The sequence below is a fragment of the Tympanuchus pallidicinctus genome, unplaced genomic scaffold (assembly GCF_026119805.1).
Source record: "Tympanuchus pallidicinctus isolate F22 unplaced genomic scaffold, pur_lepc_1.0 scaffold33, whole genome shotgun sequence".
In the NCBI taxonomy this organism is placed as follows: Eukaryota; Metazoa; Chordata; class Aves; order Galliformes; family Phasianidae; genus Tympanuchus; species Tympanuchus pallidicinctus.
In genome coordinates, this window is record NW_026294751.1 from 2966646 (window position 1) to 2992233 (window position 25588).

The window sequence follows — 25588 nt, forward strand, 5'->3', positions numbered from 1 at the left end:
GAGGGATTTATTGTAAGAGCTGATGTTAGCACTGCAATACAGGCAGCAAACCTGCCCTCAACATGCAACCAAATTCCCTTTTCCTGGAAACTCTTTGTCTATGAGCACACAGCCCACAGCCACGATTTCCTGCTCCCCCAGACCAAAGCCATAGGAGCCTCCAGCTCTCCCAGCCCCATTGCAGGCAGCAGATTCCTCCTTCCTGAAGGGCCTTGGCCCTTCCTGCCTAAACAAGATCTCAGGCGGTTGTGTGGTTGCATCCCATAGTTTTCCTCTGTACCAAAGATCTCTGGATTTCCCATCTGTAACTTATCAGAGCCCCTCTTTGGCTCATTCCTTTAACGAATCTTCCCCATGCACCACACTGGGAGCAGCCCAGAGATAACAACAGCAGATATGGGCTGACCTACGGGATTCGTGGAGTGATCAAACTGTCAGATAACAGAATAAATCTTTCTCATGGGCTGAGGATTAAATCAGAGAGTGTTAGCTGCTGCAGCTCCTTATTTATTTCTGTTCTCTTAAATTGCATTTCCCTTCCCCCCACAAAGAGTGCTTGCTGCCTACAGCTGTAAATTACTGCAAACCTTTACAGTACGCTTAGACACTGACTCTCTTAACCTTGCAAACACCTCTTGTTTTCCTTGACGGCCTCCAAAAGCTCTTGGGAAAGAGAAAGCAAAAAAAAAAAAAGAGGGATATGATATGATAGCAGGTGTGTATCATGATATCATGGCCTGGCCTGAAGATTACCATGGGCTGGGTGTGCAACTCCTGGCTTTTGCAGTGAGCAGCCGTATGACCTTGGATGCAGCGCCTCACCCCTGCTTCAGCCCAGCCTTCCTCCATCCCCATGTCCTGCAGGCTCACAGGGCTGAGGATGCAAACAGGGCTGCAGGGAGCTGTGGTGCTGCTCTCAGACACGTGGCTGCCTCAAAAAGTAGCACTTCCCCATTAGCTTTGGTGGCTCGGGCATTGAGCAGCTCCCCTGAGATCTGGGTGGAAGAAAACCACAACAGATACAGAGCACTGAGATTGTCCATAAAGCTCCATAACAGTGGATGGCAAAGTACCCAGAGATGATTTGGCTGAATGAACAAAGGAACAAACCAATGAATGAATAAATGAAGAATGTGCTATTCAAGTGTAGCAGAAGTGCTGCATCACAGCCTGAGCAGTGATGGAGCACCTGGTGGGAAGGCAGGGCTCAACCCAGGTGTGAGCAATGCAGCTGAGTGACCACAAGAGGTGGAGTCAGGATCCAGCCCTTCCCAGCCCTCATTTAAAGGCTGGCAGTGGAAATAAGAGTATTTCACTGGAAATCCCTGCCTACCAGTGATCTTTTAAAGGTAAGAATTTTTTCTTCCTTTGTTTCTGCCTCCTCAGCTGCTGTGTTTGGGCTTGGCATGATGAGTTACTTATCTCAGCCAGAGGAGTATTCTGTCTTCATCACCTCTGAAAGAACTCCAGAAGATCCTAGACTTGATTACGTATCATAGTGATGCACTAGAAGAGACGATGGTCACTCCACCAGAAAAGAGACCCATTCAGGAAGAGGAATACCCCATTCCTGAAGATGTCTGGTATACAGATGGGTTCAACAAGGGTAACCTGAGCAAGTGGAGAGCAGTGGCATACCATCCCACCACTGAAAGAATCTGGTTTGAAGAGGGGATGGTCAAAGTAGCCAATGTGCAGAACTGTGAGCCGTGTAGGTGGTTGTAACCAAGGAACTCGGTGATGGTACCCTGAATACCTGCACAGTTGGGCTGTGTACTGGGGCTCACTCTTTAGATCCTGTGCTGGGCCATCCAGGAATGGACTATCCACGCATTGATCTTGTAGCAGCAACCTGCAGGCTTGCAGTAGAGTATAGCATCCTAAATTGCAGGGATGACTGCATCGTGCTGCTGACCTTGCTTCAGCCCCGTGTGCCTCTGCAGGACTGCTTCAGGGTGTCATCTTCCAAAGTCCTTGCTAATTTCAGGTGCATTCATCTCTGGCTGTCCCTTAGGAGGCCCAGAGTTCTGATATGGTTGAGTGCTCCTCTCGCAAACCTGGCAGCCTCCCCAACCAGCTGAGCCCTGAGCAAACCCTGCTTTGCTAAGCATTGTGCAGAGCAGCAAAGGACAGCAGGGGTGTCATCCCTAAGGGGACAGTGAGATGCCAGCACAGGCCCTGTGCTGCAGAGCGCACCCTGAGCCCTTTCCCTGCAATGCTGTGTGTTTGCTTTCAGCCCAGTTCTGTCTCTGCCTCCATCTGAAACTCCAAACTTCCTAAGCAGGATTTTCATGCCTAACCATTTGTATTTGATAGCCGTGCTGAATTACTGCTTTATAAATAGCGAGAGCTTTATCTTGACTCTAACCAGCAACCTCAACTTAAAGCTAAATGCATAATTTACTGCAAATTAAACTTAATGGGACTAGAATAATTATGTTGACTTTTGGAAGTACTTAAGGATAAATACATGATTAGATATTTTTGCACACCGCGAGGAAATATTTATTTCGAAATACAAGTTCTTCCCATTGAGCCTTCTGATGGCACATTTAGAGGTGACACCATTGGCATAGAGATTACAGCACCATTAAAGCAACTTAAATCACCAGCACTGGGGGCGTGTTGGTCCCTGCTCCCCATCCCTCCACAGCCCCATTCCAAAAAATGAATATCAGCATCACTGCTAACTCCTATCTTCTCCCCTGGGGATCTGTTTCTTTTTTAAATAGAAATGGCTCAATTTGAGATTATTATTATTATTTTTTTTGTCCTACAAGTCAAAATGTAGAGATATTTCAACAGATCTCATAGAATCTTCATCAGCAGCTCGTGCAGTAACAGCAGGCATGATTGCAATGTGCTCCTGCATTTTGCTTGTGGCTAAAGCTCCAGTTTCCCCAAGCTGAGCAAAGCATCTTCCTCCTCCTCTAGGTTTTGTCTACCACAACCCTTGGAGTTGCAGTGTGGGACACAGGGCACTGTTCCTGGTTGCTGATAGACACTGGGGGCATGCAGTCAAGGACAGACCCCCCCCGGCCAGGGGGACACACAACCCTTCCCAGCAGTGCTTCCAGGTTTCATTTTGCATCAGCCCCCTTTTTATTATTTATTGATCAAATCTAATTACTGCATCCTTCATGAACCTTAATTAAAGATGAAAAACAGTCCTGACAAGTCAATTAGATTTTTTTTTCTTTTTTTTTTTTTTTTTTTTCTTTCCCCCTTGGTCTCCATTAAATTAAGACTCAAGTGTTACTGGAAGTGTTTAATATCACAACACATTAAACCAAAGGCTGCTCTGTAATAGATAAATCACCCAGGACAATGCAGAAGCTTTCTTTTCCAGAAAGGTTTCCTTCTAACAGGTGTTCAGCTGGGAAAGGCCTTGGAAGTCCCTCCTTGCTTTTGTGCACCTTTCCCAGCCTTGTCTCCATTCCAGCTGGGGCTCTGTGGAGCAGCGCTGATGCTCCATGCCAGGAAGGCTCTGCTGTCCCAGCACCTGGCCTTGTATCTGGTTCCCAGAAACATCCTTGCACAAACCAAGGTATGACTATACCTCTTTTTGTTTGTTTTTTCCTCTTCTCCCTCTTAATCATATGATGATTTGGGGTAGAAGAGACCTTTATCATCTAGTTCTCCCTTCCCCTTGCCCCCTTCCCAGCTATAGGGCAGGGACGCCTCCCTCTGCACCAGGTTCCTCAAAGTCCCATCCCAATGCCAGCATGAGAAAGCCACAGGCCATCACAAATTTGGAACATTTATTTATGCAACTGATTTTCTTAAAAGGAAAGAAAGCCAAAAATAATAATAATTAAAAAATAATAATAATAATAATAATCCAAACCAAAGAAACAGCAACAGCTGGATGTGTGTGGTACAACCCACATCAAACATGTCCCTCCTGTGCCCAACCTGGGTCCTTCATGTCCCCTCCATGGAGACACTATAAAGGGAAAAAATAAAAGCACCACTCGAACCTGTAATACCAATAAACATTATCCATCTTAAGAGCAGTATTTATATTTTTATATATATATATATATTTCTTTATATATATTCCTATGTACAGGCTGCCCTCGCCTCTTGTCACGTAAGCATCTCAGTAGAGGCTGGAGATGCGTTCATTTCTACAGCACTTTGATTCCAAAGTCTGTCCTAAAAACCCAGAGACATCCAGCAAGGAAATATTAAAAACAAAAAAGAAAACAAACAAACAAACCCTCACGTCTGAAACACATCTGCAATTCCTCCATTCTCTGCTCTCTCTCCCCAGGACTAAATGGGGTTTAGAACCTTTTTTTCCTTTCCACTACTATTTTTTTTTTTTCTGGCCAAACTTCATCTGCAAGCAGCAATCCCATACAGCACCTGCATTCCCTGGGCAGCATGGACATGGTGCTGGAGAGAAGGGGATGCTGACCAACCTCACACAGCAGCTGCAATGAAAGCACCAGCATCACCCAAAGCACTTGTGTTACCAACCCCCAACTGGAGCAATGAGACTGCGTGGTCACAAGGCAACAGTGGCACACAGCAAGGATGGAAACAAAGGGGGATGTGTTGCATAGCCCTTGGATAAAGTGTTGTCAAGCTGTGCAAGTTACTCAGCAAGGACGTGGGTGAGCCAAGTACGCAGGCAAATCCTCTCCAAAGGGAGAGATTTATCTTGTGGCCTTTCACCTTCCACCCTTGGAGAGCAGCTGGAAGTTTCTCAGGGGTTTGCTCATCCTTGGAGAAGCCACTTTGGCTCTGAAATCTTCACGCTGCAGACTGGTGCAACCAAACAGCATCTGCTGGGCTTTGGATCATGATGTAGGTATGAAGGCAGCAAAGGTGGAAAGGTTCTGCTGCCCGGGGCAGATGGCAATGAAAGATGTGGATCCCACGTGCAATTTCCAGCATGAGGATGCTGGTTTCTCATCTGTTTTCCTCTACTTCACCAAAAAATGACTGACAAAGGGTTGCGCTCAGCCTCCGAGATAAGCAGCATCCCCAACTCCTGAAGACAAACCTGCATCCCTTCACTGTGCATTTATGGAGCTGTTTGGAGAGAGAAAGCCCTCACCACAGCTTGCTCCCGTTGCCTGATGACAACCTGGCTTTTCCAGATAAAACAGCAAACACTGCACCTGATGTCTGCCTGCAACAGGATGAAAGCAGAAGGCATCAGATGCCTTCAAACATCAGCCCTGTGATTTTGCCTTTAGGGTCCGGGCTTCTGGGTGGGCACCAGGAATGTGTGACCAGCTCTTAGAGCCCCCCAGGAAGGAATAATTACTATGGATGGAGAAAACTGCATGGAGACAGACATGCCATAGGAGAAACATCACTGCTGCAGCTTGGAAAGGACACAGAGAGAGCTCTGGGCTGGTCCCCATCAGGGACATCACACATCCCCTGCCTCCCATCCCAGGGTCCCCCTCTGTCCAGGGCTGGATGCACGAAGGACACAATTCACAGAAACACAACAGTGGAAACCAAGCTTGTGTTAAGTAGACAAATCCGTGAGCTTCCTTCAGGGGCTTTGCTCCAGTGCAAAGAGAGTCCCCACGCAGAGCAAAACACACCGGAACCACTGGGGCTCCTTGAAGAGCAGCTTCATCTCCAAATACGATTTTTAAAAGATCTTCTTTCCCAAATATTCCTCCAGCCAAAACAGGCTTGCATCCTTCCGTCCTCTCCTTTCCTTGGGGTCTTCTCCAGCTGTTCCAGATGTGTCTGAGCAGGCCCAGGCAGTGCTGAAGGGCCACTTCCTGTGCTCACCAACTCCACATCGCAGCAGGGATGGGATGAGGTGAGATGCAGCATTGACCCATTGGCCATGCACTTGGAGCAGTGGGAGGGAAGGCGGAGAGCAGGGGATGGAGAACAGGCAGCACCTCCCCAGGTCCTTTTGTTGCTCCTGATTTGTGTCCTTTTGTGGTCCTTTGCTGTTTCCCCCTCCTCTCCTTCAGCACTGACACAAGTGCAGAAATGTGAGTTTGGCACAAACCCTAAGCAAACCTCTGCCTTTGCCCTCCTGGCGAGGTGCTATCTGGTCTCCAGGGACTCCAAGTATTCCAGTGCTATGTCGTAGCAGAAGTGATACTGCTCCTGTATGGGGGTAGAGGAGAGAGTTAAGATCCCAGCATGGCCAGCTTGACATCATAGCAAAAATCCCTGTTTGAGATCATAAGCTTTGTCCATCCTTGTCCTCATTTACGTGAGCTGCTCTTGTGCCTTCCCATTCTCGTGCAATTTATAGCACACAAAAATGTAGGGTAGCACAGACATCAGAAATGCCCCTCCCAGTGAGATGTTGCTCTTTCAAGCATCCAATGAGCAAAACAGCCAGAAGGTGCAAAACCACCACAAGGCCAGGTTTCAGATGCTCTTGGATGGGAGCATCCTGGGTGCAAGGGAAGACTGAGCCTGGAGGAAAGGGAGGGAGCTCACCTCCCCAAATCCACAGCAGCAGCACAGATAGGGCAGATTGAAGCACCAGCACAAAAAATCCCATTATCCCCAGGTGGGAGCAGGAAGAGGGGCTTCAAAGTAGGGAGGCTGGGGCAGCTTAGACTAAAAGCACATAATGCTTTAGGATTAAGAAAAGAGATTGTTTCAATTTATCATAATATAAAAATAAACCCCACAGGCACACAGAGGGGGAAGATGCACAGGCTGGATCCAGAGGGAACTGTTCCGCTCCGGCTGCTCTCTGCAGGCCTGCACTCATACACAGGGGGAGGATCTGGCCTCCAGTGGCTCCAGGAGATTGGGATTCCCAGAATAGCTGTTTCAGGTTCATTTGAGCCTGGAGAATGCTTGTGTCCTGATGTGAAATGTTGCCTTTTTAATACCTCGGTAATTTAGCCCAATGGGCCTGGTGGCTTCATGCTTGTCACATCATCTTTCCATTATCTGCACCCCCCCGGTACCCTCCCTCACCTTCCCCTTCAATTTAATTCCTAATGAAAGGGTTTAGAGGGGGATGTGATTTGAGGGGGATGTGATTTGCGTTTGTCAACTTAGAGATTTCATAATCCAAGCGGGGTAAATATTTCCAGCTGGCTTACTTCTGAACCACCGCCAGGCACCAGCCCAGCACTGGAGATGTGGGGACAGACGTGCTGCTCCTGCCCCAGCCCTGCCATCAGGGACCCAGAATAGGGCACAAGATTTCTGCCCGCAGCTGCCCCAAAAGAAACAGCGTTTTGGGGTACATGCATCCTCCAGAACCCCTTTTGCTGTTGGAGACTTGCAGGAAGGTGGATGCAAAGGGAGAAGCAGTTAACAGGATGCTGGTAGTGCCTGCTGCTTACCAAGGTCTCCACCATATTTGGCTTGTAGTTGCGGAGGGTCTTGGCAGCATAGAAGATATCTGCCATGTTGTGACACTTGATCATCTCCAGGATCATGGTGGAGGCACAGTAGGTGCCACTCCGACCACCCCCATTCCTGGTGGAAGAAGCACATGGTGAGGTCCAAAGATGGCCTTCAAGCATCTTCATGCACCATTCAGTTCCCCCCCAGTCTCTCTCCATCCCCTCCTTCCCAGTACAGAATCCCAACAGACTGGGTGATATGGATGATTCCCACATGGTGACAGGAGCTGTGATCCTGCGCTCTGGTCCTTGCAATAGCCAGGTAAGAGCAACAAAATGCCTTTTTGGTCCAGCAGGGCTGGGGCTCAGACACCTGAGCTCTGTTCTTAATCACAGACCAATTTCCTGAGTGACCCTGGAGAGGCCATCTAGTCCCACTGTGACCCTCTTGCTATCCACAGGGTGACCCAGCCCTGTCCCCCCAGGTTGAGCACTGTGGGTAGCACTGGCTGGAGGTGCTGGCCTCATTTTTCCAGCACTGCAACAAAACCATTCATCCAGGAGTGAAACCATCCGTCACATCCACGTCTGATCCCTGACAGTGATGGGGACTGGGGAGAGGATGAGCGAACATGACGCCGGTGTTTTATAAAGCATGTTTTCAAATTACCCTCCGGCTAATGAAGATGGGCAAAGCCATAATTAATTTTTGATTAAAGGCTCTCCTGCTGTCTCTACTGATCTGTGAACGTGCTGGGTCCCATCTGAGGAGAGCACGTGTATGGGAGAAGGGGATGAGGAGTGCACGTGCCTGGTGAGCAGCCAGCAGTGGGAGATGCAGAGCTCCTCACACCCCCCTCTGCAGCTTGTGACATGCAGGGGGCATGAGGACAGGGCTGGGACCAGGGTGAACATCATGGATGCTGCTTGCTGTTGGTGGGGGGACACACCTCATGGAAGAGCTGTGACATAGTGAATGCTTCACCCCAAACTTGTGTTTTGGAAGAGGCAGCCCCATCTGGGCACAAAATCAGCATGGGATGGGATTTTCAGAAGAATTTCTGTGGGTAAATGAGCTGGTGGCATCTTCCCCAACATCAGAGCCCACAGCCCTCCAGCTGACACTCACAGGCAGTGCACCACAGTCCTGCCATCACCACTCTCCTTCTGCCACCTCTCCACTTGGGCCAGGAGGTGCAGGAAGGACTTCTTGGAGTCTGGGGTGTCTCGGTACGCCGACCACCGCAGGTACTGGAAGTGCCGGACCATCAGGTGCCCCTCCTGCAGCTAGAAAAGCAAACATCATCAGCATTAAGCCATGGGAGCCTTCTTTTGTCTCTGCTGGAGGTTTCATGGAGGGCAAGCCGTGTTTGTCATGTATTAACTGTACAGCAAAAGGGGAAAAAACTTTTCCTAATGCAACAAGATGGATGGTTGAGCCCTCTCCCTGACAGCTCACCCCAACCTAATGGACCCACTACTCCAGGCAGCTCCATCAATGTGGTTTATCCTAACCAGCAGCACCTCAAGCTGTCTGAATCTCACAAAACCTGGCAGCAGAGCCCCCAGCTTCTCCAGGGCTCCTCCATCAGATCCTTATCTTGCATGCAAAGGACCTCAGGGGTGTGATTGTTGTGTCTGCTGGAAGCCAGGAGGTTCACAAGGAGCTGCTGCCCACAGAGGGGTGGAGTGTTGGCACCATGCCTTAATACCCCAGTAAGCTGGTTAGTGGGGAAACCCAAATCTGGTTAGCAGGCTGCAAGAGGAGGATTACATCCGTGGAGCTGAATGGGAACAGACTCCAGCCTGGCAGATGCGTGGGGGGGTTCATGTTCAGAAATATTCAGGGCATCAGGAGGTAGAACAGGAGAAAACTCCTCTGGCACCCAACGAGGAGAGCCCCAAAACCAGAGAGAGCCTCACCCGGGTGATGTTCTGCACTCGGAAGAGACGGGACACGATGTCCTCATCTGCTGCTCCTGACACGTACTCCACCTCCATGGGGCCATAGTGCTGGAGCCCAGGCTCAGGCCAGTACTGAAGGCAGGGCTGCAGGGAGAACAGGCACAGTGTAGCTTTAGCCATCACATGGCACGCCAGTGGCCCTCAACCCATGGCCAGGACCATCCCAAAGTCACACTACCATCAGCTGGCAACAAGGAAGGGCTGTAGAGCAGCTCCTGCTCCCTCCCACGTCCTGCAGGGCACTGATGGATGGCTCTGGCCAAGGGTCACGGATGCAATTGTTTTCACACCATGACAGCTGGGAAACCAGCAGCGATACAAAATATATGATGTTTGTCACCACACTTTAACAGAACATTTAGCATTTCAGGCCATCTAACGGCCTGGGCCTAACTGCATGGCAAATGTGTTTGAGAAATAATTGGTTATTAATAGGGGCTATAAATCTCCAAGATCTCTAAGCCTTCTAGACTCAGAGCTATAATTTGGATATTAAAACTTCCTTCGGCAAGACACAGTTCAAGTGAGGGATATACCCTCTAAGTCACCTTTCAAAGCTGCCTGCTGTAAAGGCTGATTTATTAGCTGTTGGTCCTAAACTGGTAAACATTTAAGATCCAACTAAATATCGTTACACGCAGACATCCCTAAAGAATAGATGTCTAGAGAGAGAAACAGGGCTGAATAATGAAGAAATATGGCACAGTCCTGGCTAGGATGGTGCTGTGGGATAGCAGCTGTCCTGCCAGGCTGCAGGGGACAGGCAGCTCCTGCTGGGCATTTCTGAACTGGGAATGAAAGAACAGGTGGGGAGAAAGAAATGAAATGTTGGATATTTTTTCCCCACTGCTGTTGTGGTCCCTTACAGCTGGGTTCAGCTGACAGCTGATGCTTTTGCTGCGTGATTATGGTGCAGAGACAGCACCATGTGAGCTGTGTGTGTCCAGCTCTTGGATCCACACAACACAGGACCGGTGCTCCATTCATGGCATCCTTGTGACAAATGGTATAACTGCCATTCGGGGTCGTTTACATTGTGTATCTGGTCTCACCTTGTAAAATTAGCCAGCTAATGAAGTCTTCTCCGACAGCCATTATGTGTCTATAATGCTAATTTTATGTAAAAATCCACTAAGATTCCTCATTGAATTAACATTACAGACCCAGAGTGGACTTTTACATCTGCTGTGGATGTGGCACAGCTGCACCTCCCCAGTCTCCTTGGTAGAGGGCTTCTGTCCCTTCTCTACAGGTGACAGCAGACATCTCTCTTCTTGCTTAGCAGATCTGGACATCCCATCACACAACAAACCTGCAGGACACCCACTCTGTAGCAGGCTGATTTATAAAGCAGCATTCACAAACCACCAGTCTTTTGGAAGACAAGCACTGGACAGCTTGGCACCGAAACGCTGCCAGAGCAAAGCACTGAAGGGGCTGACTGAGCACAATGAAACCAGCAACTTGCTCACTGCAGGTGAGGGATGGAAGGATGCACCTCACTAGCAAAGTACGTTCCTGGTGGTGTAGCCTTCCATGAAGAACAAGGGGAACCCCGTTTTGAGCTAAACTTAACCAAAAACTCTGTGTGAACCAGCAAAATGCCCCGTGCCTCAATTTCCCCTTTCTAAAAAGAGAATAAAAATCAACTCTTTATCCCCCAAACTTTCCTTTGTCCTGTTAAATTACATCTCCTTTGGGCATTTGCAAAGATTACGGTTCTATGACGCAGTGCCAACCCAACGTCAAGGCAGCACAGAGCTGCATGCAGGGCTGTTGGCAGCACTCACCCAGGCAGAGTTGGACTGGTTCAGCTGGTTGAGCATAACGATGGAAGTGCAGCCATAGTCATACACCAACCTCCAGAAGTCAGTGGTGGTGTTCTGCAGTGGGTGCAGGGTGACAATGAAGGCAGCACTCTTGGTGTAGCTCTGCAAAGAGGAAGAGCAGAATGGTTAAAGACACTGTGGCAGCACTGAAGCCATTGCTGTCACACCCTGAAAAACCAGTGCAACCAGTGCTGAGGGCCAGCAATGCCATCTTCTCTATGCTTGAGCAGCACTGGTATCCCTGGCATGGCTTCAGTGTGGGTGCTGGGAGATCCATGTCCAGGGAAAGCAAGTCTGGGTTGTCTCTGCCTGCGGTGGGGATGGTTCTCAAAGGGAGAGGTGCTTCATATACATAACTAGGAAAGGGAAATCACTTTGGATCCATGAACGAGTGCAGCTGGACTGCCCCAGACATGAGCAAAAGTGCCACTGCATCAGCCATAGCATTGTTAGTCCCATGTCATCTGGGTACCCCAAGCAGCAGAAACAGTAAGCAGCTTCCTTTTTGGAAAGGAAAGGAAACCAGAATGAAAGACCTCTAGAGAATAAGAGACTGCTTCAGCTCTCCGCTTAAAATATAACCCCCTCAAATTAAGGAGGGAGGGAGGGAGGGAAAGAGGAGAAAAGTTTGGAGGTCTCCAAGATGAAAGCTGGGCTCTCTGCCTCTCCATCACACCCAGCAGCAACCCAGAGAAACTCCTCCTGTAAAACAGGAGCAGCACAGCTGAGCTTTGGCCCCTCAGCCATCCCAGCACCAGCCTGCCAAAGGTCTGCGAGCCCAGGGCTGGGCATCAATCACTTTCACATTAACACACTGCAGCTCAAACCTCCTCAGAAGCACAAACAGAGCCATGCACACCCTGTGCTGGTGAACTAGTGCAGCTCAGCTAACAGCGAGTCCTTCAGCTGCTGCCTTCTCACCCAGCTCACGGAAATGCCCTCACTGTGCATCACATCCAATTTCTCTCTGCCCTTTGAGCTCCACAGTGAGTGGGTTGCATCCTTGCCATGCACATCTCCAGCACCAGTGTCAATGACAGTGCCACGGCTCTGCCAGTGGCACCGCAATGCTCAGCATGGACCGATGTGATCTGACAGACGGGTGGACTTACTGAGCAAACCACTTTGGCACTTAAAGAAAATGAGATTTTTTTATTTTTTTTTTTTAAGAGGCAAATGGGTTTTATCCCTTTCAGCGAGAATTTCATCCAAAGGGCTTTTTGTGTCTGTATAAAAATGTCTGTTCTCTGACCCTGGCTATCCCCATAGCAGAGATTGAGGAAGGGAGGCTCAGTGATGTATAAACACAGAATGGATATGCAGACCCCAAGCAAGATGAAAATAAAGCTGCCTCTGTGCTACAGTCACAGCCTCCATCTGCTGCTCCCGAGCCATCAGCAGCCACCTCCAGTGTAGAAACTGCTTCTGCTGCAGGCAAATGCAAGTACAAGGTCTGTATGAAGACACAGGGAGATATATCACCCAAGAGGGGGGAATAACACAGGGCTGAGCCAGGAGGTGCTGGTGCTCAGGCGCTGGGGGAGGCAGGCAGGCTGGCTGCAGCACACAGAGCTGTAGGGCTCAGCCCAAGCACCCACCTTGCCCAAAGGAAAGTGGTTTTGGTGACAAATGACCCGTCACTCACACCCTGAGCCTCTCTGCTCTGCTTTGCAATCATCGGCAGACAGCAAATTGCTTTTCCATGATGGGTGGCCTTTCTGATTGCACCAGGGGATGCACGGTGGCTTTGGGACCACCTGGAAGCCCCTCAAGATTGCAGCAGAATGGACAGGAAGCACGCACCATGGGATGCTGGCTGCACTCAGGGATGCTTAGCACTAACAACTCCCTCCTTTTTCTGTGCTTCAGCTTCACTACAAAAATAAGACCATGCCCTAACCTTCCTTTGTGAAAGATGAAAAGCCCTTCTGAGATGAACAAGATGTCACTGCACAAAGATGGGGTGAGGGACCCTGCTATGGAGGTCCCTGCCCTCCCTCTGCAGGCTGGGGTTGACATGTACCGACATCTTTGTGCATTTGTACAAAATGAGGCTGTGAATTCATGCTGAGCAAGGTTTGGCATGAAAAGCCACCCCTCAGCTTACAACAACCCCATGAGCATGCCCACTCCTGTACTGAAATGGGGCTCAGGCTGTGTTTTGCAGGCCGCATGGGCGCTGGCTGCTCTGCAGGATAGGCAGCAAATGCCAAAACTGCACCAGGCTTCCCCACATCCCCTTTGCAAGCCCAGATCCCTCACACCCAAGGGTCAGCAGCCCAAGCAACTCAGCATTTCCACCCAGAAGGACACTGAGGCTCACCGCATCCCCGCCTCCAAGCCTGCACACCACCCAAGGATGTTCACAGCATGGCACGAGGACCCTAAACCCAAGCCAGCCCCTTCCTTCTCCACAGAGCAACACGTACATCAGTTAAGGCCGCGTTGATGTAGTTGTTGCTGTCCCCATCCACAGAGATGAGGAAGGGAAGGCATCGGTCCGGCGGCAGGACGTCCATGCTGCGGTTCCTCTCCCTGTTGCGGGGCAGGAGGGCGATGCTGCACTCTTCCACATCCAAGTGGGGAGTCACCGAGTTCAAGGTCTGTGGGCACACAGTCTCCTCTTAGCTCCATCCTCCTTGCTGGAGCCAAACCCCAAATCCCCTCTTGGCTCAGCTGGGAGAATGGAGGGGGGGGGGGGATGTGTTGGTTCTGGGGTCACTCACCTGGAACTCCTCCCGCAGCTGTGAGGAATTGCTCTGCGGCTCAATCCTCACCATCTCCTTGTAGGTGGGCTTGAACTCGCTGGCAGGGATGCTGGTTTCACCACACAGGCAGGCTTCCAGGATGGCATCGTGGATGAAGACGTACTGCTCCTGTGGGGAAAGGAAGAGGCTGAGCTGGGCATCACGCACAGGAGGTTCCCCTTCTCCCATCACCCAACCCCTTCTCTGCAAGATGAATTTGTGCAAAGCCAGGGCAGCTTGCAGGGAGCAAAACACCCTCAAGTTCTTCTGATACAGCTCTGCCAGCTCAAAGCAAACCACCCTCCAAAGGCTGAAAAGCAATGAGATGGGTGCTGGCTTTCTATGAGATACGACCTCAGGTTGGGCTGGAAGTGCTTTACAGCCTTTCTTGGCTCTGGCATCAGCAGAAGGATGCACCAACCCTACTCACCTCTGTCTGTATCATGTTGATCCTCCGTGAGCACAGTGTCTTCACACAGTTGTAGATGTCCACAACACCCTCACACTCGGCCATGTCCAACATGACATCCAGAACGATGTAGCAGCCAGTTCTCCCCGTGCCAGCACTGGGGAAGAGAAAAACAAAGCTCATGTACACCCAGACCATACCGCACCACACAAAGCCCCAGGCACCAGCGAGGTCTGCACAGGGCTGGAGGATGGCACACACCTCCATACACAGCCCTCAGCCTGGTTTTCCCTGCATCCACCCCATCCATCCGCATCCACATGTTGCTGTGCAGGGGAGGGGAGGAGCTCACAGCAAAGGGTAATGAGTGCTTGAGCACAGCTGCAATCGATGCTCTTTGCAATAAACACCTGAGTGCCAACAGTTCCCTCCCAAAGGATGCTCAGCACCAAAGCCCGATGCACGGCTGAACAGAACACTATGCCTGCACCCAGACCAGGCAGCAGCCCAAATCCTGACACTTTCCCACATGCAGCCAAAATGTGACAGAGGTTGAGCCCTTTGAGCCCCCCAGCACAGAGCTGCCCCCCTGCTCCTTTCCCACAAAGTCTTCTGCAGTGAAATCCTAATTTCTGGGGCTGATGAATCATTCGTCGTGATTATCAGTGATTACAGACTACAGGAGCTAATCACACTCGCTGTTGCCAGTGAATGAATACTGATGAGGCAATTGACAGGGAGAAATCAAATAAAAAAATCCCTCCCGTTCATCAGATCTTCCTTGTTTGCCCAGCAGAGGAAGAGCCATTAACCTGTCACACGGGGACGCCTGCACGAGGATGGAAAAAAAATCACAGCTCTGCTCTGCTTTCCCTCAGCTGAACCAGGGACACCCTGCAGGGATGGGGAACAGCATCCAGCTCTGCTCCTCCCCTTTGAGCAAATGCAGTATTTCCATACAGCCATCACCAGTGGCCATGCCAGCCATCCTCCCATACCACCGCCAACCCACAGCCCTGGGGATGACAGCTCGACCCTGACAACAAACCCCATCTCCATCCCTGCCTCAGCTCTTCCTTTCAATTACCCATCTCCATTTTTCCCTGCTAAATATTTCAGGGTAACTCCGAGCTTTTCAAAGGCTGAGCACTCACCTGTAAACACGTCTTGCTGCCGCACGCATAACCCAACACCCCCAAAACCCACCCCGGATGGGGATGGTCCTCATGCCCACCTGCAGTGGATGACGATGGGGCCAGCATCGGGTGGTGTGGATGCCTTCACACGGCGGATGAAGGCCAGCAGCCCCGTGGCGTGATAGGGGACACCGTGCTCAGGCCAGGATGTGAAGTGGAACTGCTTCACCTCGTGCCGGGCTGAGTAACCTCGCTGCAAGGGAGGGCAATACAGCACGTGGGCATGGGGCAGACAGATTGATGTGGCAATTGCAATGGGGAGGATGCATCACAAAGAGCCCCTGAGCTTCTCAGCTACCTTGTGAAAAGCCTTGGGGTTAAAGACCTACAGAAGGGATGCTATTGAGAATAGCAAGGAGGGCAAAATCCTGCCCCGACTCCTGGCCATCCCATTTCCTTAGGAATCAAACATTTCCCCAGCCTCATTGTGATGAGTCACTTGAGGAGCCCTATGGCTCTCTGCTCCTCAGATACAAGAGGGTTAAAAATGAGCAGAGAAGACAGCAGCCCCGAGGCACCCTGGATCTGTTCCACAAGCATCTTTGCTACCTGCCTCCTAACCAGACAGTGATTTCACATTCCTGCACATTAAGAGGTGAATTGCATTGGCTCCATCCCCAGGTACCATGCTGGAAACTGACTGCCACATTACCCACATTGCAGCCTGGAGGGGAAAAAGCACACTTATCCTCCTTTGCAATTACACAGTGCTCACCCTGAGCCACATGCATGAGCTGAGGGCAGAGCCAGGACCAGGCTTGCAACAGAAAGTGCAAAGGGAGGACACAACTGGGGGTGGCTCCTCCAAAAGGTGGAGAAAACCCCATGCTGGGGTAAATAAGCAGGGTATTGGTAAATGCCAACAAGGAATGGTTAAAAATGCTCAAGGTTTCTCTTTGCATGGGCTGGTGTGGGCAGGGAGCGTACCCTCTCGAGAGCAAAGGTCCGCACGGCGTACTCTGCCAGCATCTCTGACTTCATCAAGGTGATCTTGATGTCCCCATACATCTCCGAGTCATCCGGCCAGTATTTGGAGCATTTCACCTGCAAGAAAAGGACGGGGTGGATTTTTGGCTCCTGCAGAGCATGTTGCAGAGCCAGAGCCTGGAGGCAAACAGAGCAAAGGAGACCCTTACCCGGCCCACTTCCACCAGCTTGGTTATCATCACGATGCTGGAACAGTGCTCCTGCCACACCATGCGCCAGAAGTCGTACACCATCTCCTGCTTGGGACCTGTGGACATAAGGAAAATGTGGTCCTCTGGCAAGTCTGCTTTGCTACTGCCCCATATGTCCTCAGATTAGACTGTTTCTCCCTTTTCTCGCAAAGACAAGACCAAATAACCCAGGGACAAAATCTGGCTGCTGAAATCACTGCTTGCAGAGAGCAAAGAGAGAAGGGACAACTCACCTTGGGTGGCAATGAAGTGGTTGGACCTGTGGTAACCCTGCAAGAGAAGCAGAGGTGTCAGGCCCAATGGACAGGACATGGGGCACTCAAACACTGCCCAACAAAACCCTTCCTGGCCAGCAGTAGCAGGTGCTCAGATCAGCTGTGCCACCAGCACAATGCTGCTGCAGCATTCCTTGCTAGCCTGGATCACATCCTATGACTCAGCAAAGGGTGTGACACCCCCCAACCCAAGTCTGCATCTGTTTGCAGACCAGCACCTCCAAAACACCCCAAACTGAGGTGTGGCCACACTGTCACAAGAGCTCAACGAATAATACACATCCCAGCTTGCAGCAGCCACATGGCACGGGGTGATGGCCCCACTCCCCTCCTGCATCCCATAGCAGTGCGAGCATCACTGGCTCTCAACACAGACACGTCAGCCCAAGCAGCAGAGCATTTCCCAGTGCCACAGGGACCCATGGGCACCAGGTGTCCCATTCCTGCCAGCAGCCTTGGCCATTGTTCCCATATATCACACACATGGAGGTGACAGTGGCAGAAGCTGGAGACCTCACCTCTCTCCCTGTCCCCAATCTTTCCATGTGTTTTACCAAGCCTGCCTCTCACAGGTGCAATTTTACACCTTCATGTGGAGCAACGGCCCCACGGCCAGGAGCAGAGGAGCAGGGAACCATCTACTTACTTCTCGGTTAATCCGAATCTGAACGATCCCATTCGGACACAGGTTTGAGAGAGAAAGATCAGAGACAGAGACATTAGTGAGGCAGAGCTCGAGAGGCAGGACAGAGCCACAGGGCAGGAAGGACACACAGGGACAAGCAGGGGGACACTGCTCGGGCACAGGGAGCCCATCACAGTGGTATCAGACCCCTCTTGCTGGACAACGTTCTCTAAGCAGCAGGGTCACCATCCTGGCCCAGATCTGGAAGCAGCACCTGCAACTTCCAAGGAGCCTGAAGAGCCCCTGTCTTCTCCCTCACTTTGCCTTTACCAGAGCCCAAAGTCTCAAGTCTCCCCTGGTCTTGGCATTGCTGGAGGGGGACAGGGGACACCAGAGCCAAGCTCTGCTCAGATTCGTGCACTGCTGGGACCAGGGGTGCCCTGTCAGCACAGTGCAAACCCCCAGCCCGTCCCCATGTTCCTCCTCCACCTCTGCATCCTCTGACTACAGAGGACAGCAATCCTGGAGCCATGCAGAAAGCATGGAGAAGGGAATGAGAAAGCAGAGACAGACAGAAGCTGAGGATGAAAGACAGATACAGCAGCAGGGGACAGCAACAGAAACAAGCACAAATTGCTGACGGACATAAAGCAGGAGGGCTCTTCAGGGACACGTGGTGTGGTCTTCCTGAGCTCCCTCCAGGGTATACAGACCCTGATGCCCTCAGGAAGCTCAGCCCCACAGATCTGTCCCTGCTTACATCAATGTAGTTGGCGTTGATGTAATCCGAGTTGGGATCACCCAGCAGAGGATGGAGCTTCACACGGTGGCGGTCATCTGGAAGGCAAGAGGAAAAGGTGCTGTTTCCTCCAGTGCTGTAGCCCAATGGGAGCTCCCAGGCCCTGACCCCTGCTATGCAAGAAGCTTTCTGCTGCCCCTTACCAGCCAAACCCCATCTGTTTATTCCTTGCCATGGACCAGACACAATAAAGCAAAATAAAACCCAGCCCTCTGGAAGGCTGAAAACACTGTTCAGGGTGTCCAAGCCTTTGCTACATGCACTTACACGTCGACACATGATCCTGCCTCCCTTTGGTCTTGTCTTTCTTCTTTGAAGCATCCCAGCCTTCAAAGAAGCTCTGCAAAGAGAGACAGCTGTCACAGCCTGAGGACAGGACTCTGGGAACAGCCCTACCTCCAAAACCCTCCCAGGGATCAGGGCAGAGACCTCGATTCCACAGCAGTTCTGCCAGCTCTACATTTCTGTTGCATCCACAGAATGCTCTATTTTCCAGCAAATTACATATTGCTTGTTTTTTTTCTAGTTTGTTTTTTCTCTTTTTTTTCTTTTTTTTTTTTTAAATTTCCCCAGATCCTTCTCTCCCCAGCACGGAACAGGTTTGCATGTAATAACAGTAACATTCATAGATTGGCGTAAGAGGAGGAAAGTGGAAGGAAATTACATGTTTTCTCCCCTCCCATAATATCTGAGTGCTTTCAAATGACTAGGTTCCAAGAACATACAGCAGCTTTTCAAGGAGCACTAATGATTATAGCCAGCCCTGGTTTGTCCAATACATAAAAAAAAGGGGGGAAAAAAGCTCCTGCACTTGAAACAACATTAAACAGTAATTTCACTGGGAAATTTCAATCGCTAGAACTGTGGGACACCAAGAAGCTGAGAAATCAGCACGGCCACGTGCATTGCAGCAGAGCTGTGAAGAATTCTGCGCTCCAAGGACTGCAGCCCAATGGCATGGAATGGGCATGATGCAAGTGGTGACCCTCAGGGTGATGTCCCTCCCCTGGTAGAGCAGGGATGGTCCCTCCTGCTGCCTCTGCATGGCCTTGGGAGCTGCCAGCTTGCAGAGAAATTGCTCATCCTCAGTCTGTGTCCATGCTTACTGCAGGGAGAGTCGATGGGAGAGGGAAGAAGTGGCAAGAGAAGTGACACTGCTTGGCATTTGCCCAGGAGGACCTGAGCAAGGAAAAGCACCTCCAGCACCAGCAGAAGATGCTGGGTGACCTGCAGGGCTGGCAGAGCTGCCTCAGCTCACCTTGCTTTTCAGCTGCTGATTAAATAGAGAGCAGCCAGAAACCCAATCAAGACTCAGCCAGAAAAAGCAGGAACACCTCCTGTGCTGACACCTAAAGACTTGGGGAGCTCAGAGAGCTGTGATCTCCAGCTCCCTCCTTCCAGAGCACTGTAGCTCCAGGTCATCCTCTTGTACAAGGGTCCTGTACACCACCATGCCACACCTCGGGGTCCTCATCCACCCTACCACGTACCTTCAAAACTCAGCACACAGCTCTCTCACCTCGTACTCCTGCTTGAAGCCATAGCCTTCTGCTGTCTTCATCTGGTTGATGTGTTGGAGGAGGTCGGCCACGCGCACAGCAGGGTGCAGCTGCCCTGTGTGATATGGGGACCCTTTGCGGCCACACTGGCGGCGAGGAGAGCCCCCCAGCAGGCTGCTGGACTCATTGACCACACTGCTGCGCTGGTCACCTGCAAACCAGGAGGGACACAGGAGATAATCAGGGTCTGAGGCATTGCTCCCGTGTCTCTGTCAGCCCCTCACACCCACAAAGCGAGGACAATGAAGTTCTCCAGTTCTCTGCCCCAACACTGGTCTCTCTCAGGGTGACAAAGTTGCTCCAGACCCCACCACACTCTCTGCAGCTGTTCCTGCAGCCTGAAGCTGGCAAGGGCCATTACAGTCTCTTAGGACCTCAGCACACCTCTCAGAACCACAGCACACCTCTTAGAAAAACCAGTGGGCAAGATCTTAAGAGGGCTCACTGCTTATTCTCATTGATTCAAGCACTTACCTCGCATCCAGACCAGTACAAGCTACATGCATAAATATTCACTTAAAGACCTGACTCGAAGAACTGCGTTGCCAAAGTCCCCAGCCTATCCTAATGGTTAATTTTCCTCACTGCTGGATACGATCCTCTTATTTCTAGCACTGACACAAATGGACTTTGCTGAGGGTTAATGCACGAGCTTATGCAGTGTTTTACCCAGATTATGCCAGTGTCATGTAATTACTGGCACAGCTCCCCCATGCTCACCCCACAGGGCTGCTGCATGGCCAGCACACACGATCCTGAAATTTGGGTTTGCACGAGAACTGATGCTCCTCATTGCTGCCAAGAGAGACGGCTGCTGCAGATCTCACAGTGCCAGCGAGCAGCTCTGCTGTGACAGTGCAGCCCTGGATGTAGTTTCCCTAACAACACTTCTAAAAACCACCCATGCTGGCTCGCTCAGAGCTGCCAGGTTTTTTTTGGGGGTTTTTTTTTGGGGGGGTCTGCTCAAATGCAAGGATCAGCCACTCACTTATGCTGGCTCCTCACGCAGCCTACACAGAGCCCTTCTCCATCAAGCTTAATAGGAAAAGAACTGTGGGTGTTGCAGTGTGCCAGCAGCTCCATGCAGGCTGGGATCTGCATGGTCACACACTGAGGACCCTTTATGAGATGCAGTCCTGGCTTTGCTTAAATGCAAGAAAACTGAGGCAAGGGCCAGCAGAGGGACAGGGAGCAGCACACAGCAGAGCAGAACAGCAGCCCAAGCCCAGGAGGGAGCAGGATCCAGCTCTACAGCTGGATCTCCCAAAAGAAACACAGCATGGCTGGCTATTCTAGCTCCAAGATGGAGAAAAATCTCAGTACAAACCAGCCTGGCTATGAGTGTTTCGAGGAGCCCCAGTAGGACAGTAACTGAAAAATAATACACTTATACAGATGTATTAAAAGGAGGAAAAGTTTGCCCTCTGGGCTTCTACTGTCTGCGAGACAATGCCAGGAATCATATTAATCCAGCATCGGTGGAGAAGAGCTGCGTGTAAAGCAGCATCTTGGAGTTACTGTAACAGATGTTATTAGCATATGTTTGAAACTGAGGCACTGAACGAGTTATTTTACAACTAAATCAGTGCCGAGTCGCATACTCCAGTGGGTGTTCAGTTATCAGTCTCCCTCTGATATGAAGGCTGGGGCTCTTCAAGCCTCCAAACCCCACAGCTGTGCACAGCTGTGGTCAGAGCCAAAGAGCTGAGCGGGGCACGCTGCTGCTCTGACACTCACAGCCATGGGAACGCTGCAGCTCCCTGTCCTTACCACGGTTGCTGTAGTTGTGGGTGTCCATGAAGGACAGCCCCAGCCTCTCATCCTCTTGCAGCGTGCTCTGGTCCGTGAAGCTCCTGTCGATGGCACTCATCATGTGTGTCTTCTCATGGCGGTAATTAATTGTTGCTTTGGTCATGTTGACAGGTTTGCTGCAGGGAAATGCAAAGGGGAAAAGAATAAGGCTGAACCGAGCATCGCGGCCAGACCCCAAACCAGCTCCTCAAGCTTTTGTTTATTTGGGGCTGCAGGACAGCTTATTTCCCCTGGTGCTTTGGTATTCTGGTGCCCCAAATCCAGCTGCAGCCTCTTTGGCTTGGGAGAGATGCTCCTCTGTATGGAGCATCTCCTGCAGGCTCAGCTGCAGTCCCAGCTGTGCATCCTCAGTGCCCACTTCTGGGGGCAGAACCAGCAGGAGACCTGAGCCCACACCACCCGAGGGACCTCACACTGGTGAGGAAAGGACACTGCAGGATGCTGCCAAAACCCTGAATTCGAGCAGGAGCACAGCCATGCTGGGTATCTGACCCTTTCTGCTTACACTGCCTTCCATCCTAACGAGCTCAGAAGCATTATTTTCCCAAACCAAAGAGGCCCTTAAGATGTACTTGACAAAGAAAAGGACTTGTTAGAGTGGAGAGCAGCAGAGCAAGGAGGGCAGGAGGGAAGGAGGAGAGAGAGAATGACAATTACTTACGGGTAATAGGAGTAAGAATAGTAGTTCCTCCTGGCAAGCATGCAAACAAAGAGAATGGAACAAATTGCACAAGCAGCTTTTCTTTGATGGAGAAAGTGGGGCTCTAGGGCAGCGTGCAGGGAAGGAGAGCACAGAATAGGCAGGCACCCACACACCACGAGCATCTCAGAAGGTTCCCCTTCCTCTCAGCCCTCCTCCCCCAAGAGCCATCCTCATTCTGCACTGCCTCAAATCATACATACTCCATACATACCAGGAGAGCAGGTAATGGGCTGCACATGCCCTAAACACCAGTGAGTTATGGCTGGGGAGCTCTGAGCTGTCATACAAAGCACCAGGGACTTCAGCCCAACTCCGTGCTCAGAAAAACCAAGCACATCAGACAGAACCCTGGCTGCACCCACAGCAGTCCTGGCATCCTGGCAGCAGAGCCTAAGCACCAGCTCTTGTGGCAGCCATGGTCAGAGAGTTGCCCAGGGGATATTTCACGTTTCATGAGACTGAACAGTGAACGTGCTGAGAATTTGGGCCATCCCCAGGGAGGTGGTGTTGCTTCCCCCATCAGGGAACATGGGGCCAGAGTCACCTACACTGGCTGTCACCATTCATTACAGACGAGTGGATTCTGGGGGCACATTTCCATTCCACCACATCAGCATTTCCCAACAGCAAAACGCTCCAGAGGAGATTGATGAGCTAATCCCAGCTTCCAACAGCTCCGTGTTTGTATCCTCAAACACTGGGTCTAATTTGTGGCCCCTTCTGCCAGTTCACGCTGGGACACCACAGCAAAGGGCAACGGAAACGCAGCAGTTTTCTCTCTGCTGGCCCAACAGCACCACTCACAAGAACCAAAGGGCTTCAAATGCATCAGCACTACGAGTGTTTGCTCCATCCAGAAGATGCCCAGCACCACATGCACAGGGTGGCAAGGAGCCACGGGCCAACCCTGCACACCTCTGCAGTGTGTGCTGCAGTGATGATGGGACACCACAGCCCTACTTTCAAGCTGGCACAAGCCAGCAAGAATCCTTCAAAGCAAACAGAGTCATAAAGAGATCTGCAGATTTGCACGGGCTGTGGTTGTTTCGCTCCCCCTGGCCATTAGCATACTTTCCTCCCATCGCTCCCAAGCTCATTTAATTGCTGCCCTTTTTTCCCCTGCCGTGCCAGCCCTGCTTTTAATGCCCCCCACGGCTCAGTGCTGCCTTGGGCCCCCTGAAGTAAAAGGCCACTTTCCAGGGTGCTGCGCTTCAGCAAAAAGCAGTGGCTGCATCCCCAGAGCTCCTGGGGCTGCGTGTCCCAGAAAGCCCTCATCCTCCTCCCTCCCATCCCGCTGAGCTTCCCCAACAACAGCTGCATGGCCACAATCCCATCCCGGATCACAAAGCACAGGGACACCCCCATGGGAGGGGAGTTTGGGGTCCCCAATGGGTGAGTGTTGGGAAAGCTCCCCTCCAGCACACAAATGAATCGGAATGTTTCATTTAGAGCCAGAAAAGCTGGAGGGGCTCAGCATGTTACTGCTCATGTTTTACTTTAAGAAAGAGTATTTCTGCATTAAAATGAGCCTGGGCAGAGCGGGGATGCTGAGCATCCATATCTTGTGCAGACACCTGCATCTCCTTGCCCGGGGGATGGGGCTGCTCCCATTGTCCTTGAGCAGAGGGACAGAGATGGGGACAGTGAGGCTCAGCACTGCCCCAACATCCCCCATGCAGCAGCATTTCAGTCCATACAAAACTAACAGAGCTGCACAAAGCTGTAACAGACCAGAAAACACGGAGTAGAGTGATTACGGACTGAAGCTGCAGGGTCTCCAGGGTGAAGGAGCGTCCCAGGACTTTGCACCTTGGTTCCCAGGGTCACCTCCTGCTGTGCCCTTCTCACTGCAGCTGCATGGATTTATTCCATGCCTTCAACCCATGCAATGCCCCAGATGCTCAACATCTCCCTGCTACCCAGCCAGACTGAATGCCAGCCCCTCCTCAGGCTATCTGACAGGTATAGGTTGGATGTGACAGAGGAAGATAGTGAAGAAATCTCACAAATCCAACTACTGACATCAGTTTGGCTGGGAGGAGGATCTGGAGTCCACCCAGTGCAGCAGTGGGGCTCCCAGTCACCTCCAGATAGCACTGCATCCACTGGTTACAGCAGGGAGGACGGGCAGATGGAAGTGCAGGTCCCCTTACCCTTTCCGAATGACAACGATGATGGCTCCCAGCAGGATAATGAGGACAACGAGCCCACCAGCACAGATTCCCAGGATCAGCCCCATCTCCTCTGAGTGCTGAGACACCTCCAGAGGCCGTTTGCTCTCTTTGCAGGCAGCTGCCAAGGGAAAGCATGAGAGGCTCAATGCTCAGCTTCCTCGTGTAACCCCCAGCCAGGGCTGGGCACCTTCCTCTTCCTTGGATGTAAAACCAAGTGGCAATGTCAGGTGGGAAAAAACAGGGAGGGAAGAGAAAGAAGTGCTCCTTTGGGCACCAGGATGGATGCATGTGCTCTGTGACAATGTTCAGACCGTGGGCAGACATGCCTTGCTGCACCGTGCATGTGGAATGAATGCATGTGGAAATCAAATCACAGAATATCCTGAGCTGGAAGGGACTCGCAAATATCACTGCATCCAGTTATGTGAATTCTATGTAATGCGTTGTGCTGTCTCCTTTACGTGCAGAGGATGCAAAGGATGCTGTAACAGCAGAGCCCAACAACACCCAGGTCTCTTCCCTGTAATTTTTCCCCATGATATGCTCTGCATGTTTTATCCCATCTGAGTCCCAAGAAGGGACTTTATTCTGCACAGCCTGGAGATCCACAGTGCCTTAAGCACATCCCTCTGTCTCCCAATCCCTAGGGCACAATCAGCCCCATCCTACAACAGCCACTACAATACATCAGAGCAAAATTCTAGCAAGAGGAAAAGCTAAATACATAAGAAATCCCTGATCTCAAGACAGCACTGTGGGTCCACAGCCTCAGCAGAAGAAATCTAGCTGGGTTAGCTGCAGTGAGCAAGGAGCTCAGCAGGAGCAGGGAGCTTACCTTTGCGAGCGATGCGGATGCAGTTGAGCCGGGTTTCCTGCAGAGGAAAAAGATGGGGAGTCAGAGGCTGGCTGGATGCAAGCCTGGCTTGCTTTTGCCCTCAAACTGAATGAGTTTCCAATTGATTTACGTTGAAGCACCCACTGTTGAATTATCCATCCCCAGCATCTCCTAT

At 51.1% G+C, this 25588-nt stretch overlaps 1 protein-coding gene across 4 annotated transcripts in view; it reads right to left on the reverse strand.

The window, feature by feature from the left end:
* Positions 1-3746: 3746 nt before the first annotated feature.
* PTPRU (protein tyrosine phosphatase receptor type U) overlaps positions 3747-25588 on the reverse strand; it is a 46167-nt gene continuing 24325 nt past the window's right edge. Inside the window, exons 13-32 of one of the 4 annotated variants that reach the window (XM_052698548.1) lie at positions 25414-25450; positions 24558-24696; positions 22363-22392; positions 21660-21817; positions 20610-20684; positions 19850-20040; positions 18598-18670; positions 18292-18368; positions 16865-16901; positions 16590-16687; positions 16381-16497; positions 15492-15646; positions 14279-14414; positions 13828-13977; positions 13531-13704; positions 11063-11203; positions 9231-9356; positions 8437-8594; positions 7305-7440; positions 3747-6096 (exon numbers count right to left, since the gene is read on the reverse strand). In XM_052698548.1, coding sequence (XP_052554508.1) covers positions 6034-6096; positions 7305-7440; positions 8437-8594; positions 9231-9356; positions 11063-11203; positions 13531-13704; positions 13828-13977; positions 14279-14414; positions 15492-15646; positions 16381-16497; positions 16590-16687; positions 16865-16901; positions 18292-18368; positions 18598-18670; positions 19850-20040; positions 20610-20684; positions 21660-21817; positions 22363-22392; positions 24558-24696; positions 25414-25450 — 2271 coding nt within the window. In that variant the 3' untranslated portion in view covers positions 3747-6033. The remainder of the gene's footprint in view (positions 6097-7304; positions 7441-8436; positions 8595-9230; positions 9357-11062; positions 11204-13530; positions 13705-13827; positions 13978-14278; positions 14415-15491; positions 15647-16380; positions 16498-16589; positions 16688-16864; positions 16902-18291; positions 18369-18597; positions 18671-19849; positions 20041-20609; positions 20685-21659; positions 21818-22362; positions 22393-24557; positions 24697-25413; positions 25451-25588) is intronic. The other 3 variants (XM_052698549.1, XM_052698550.1, XM_052698551.1) reach the window with 3 other exon arrangements.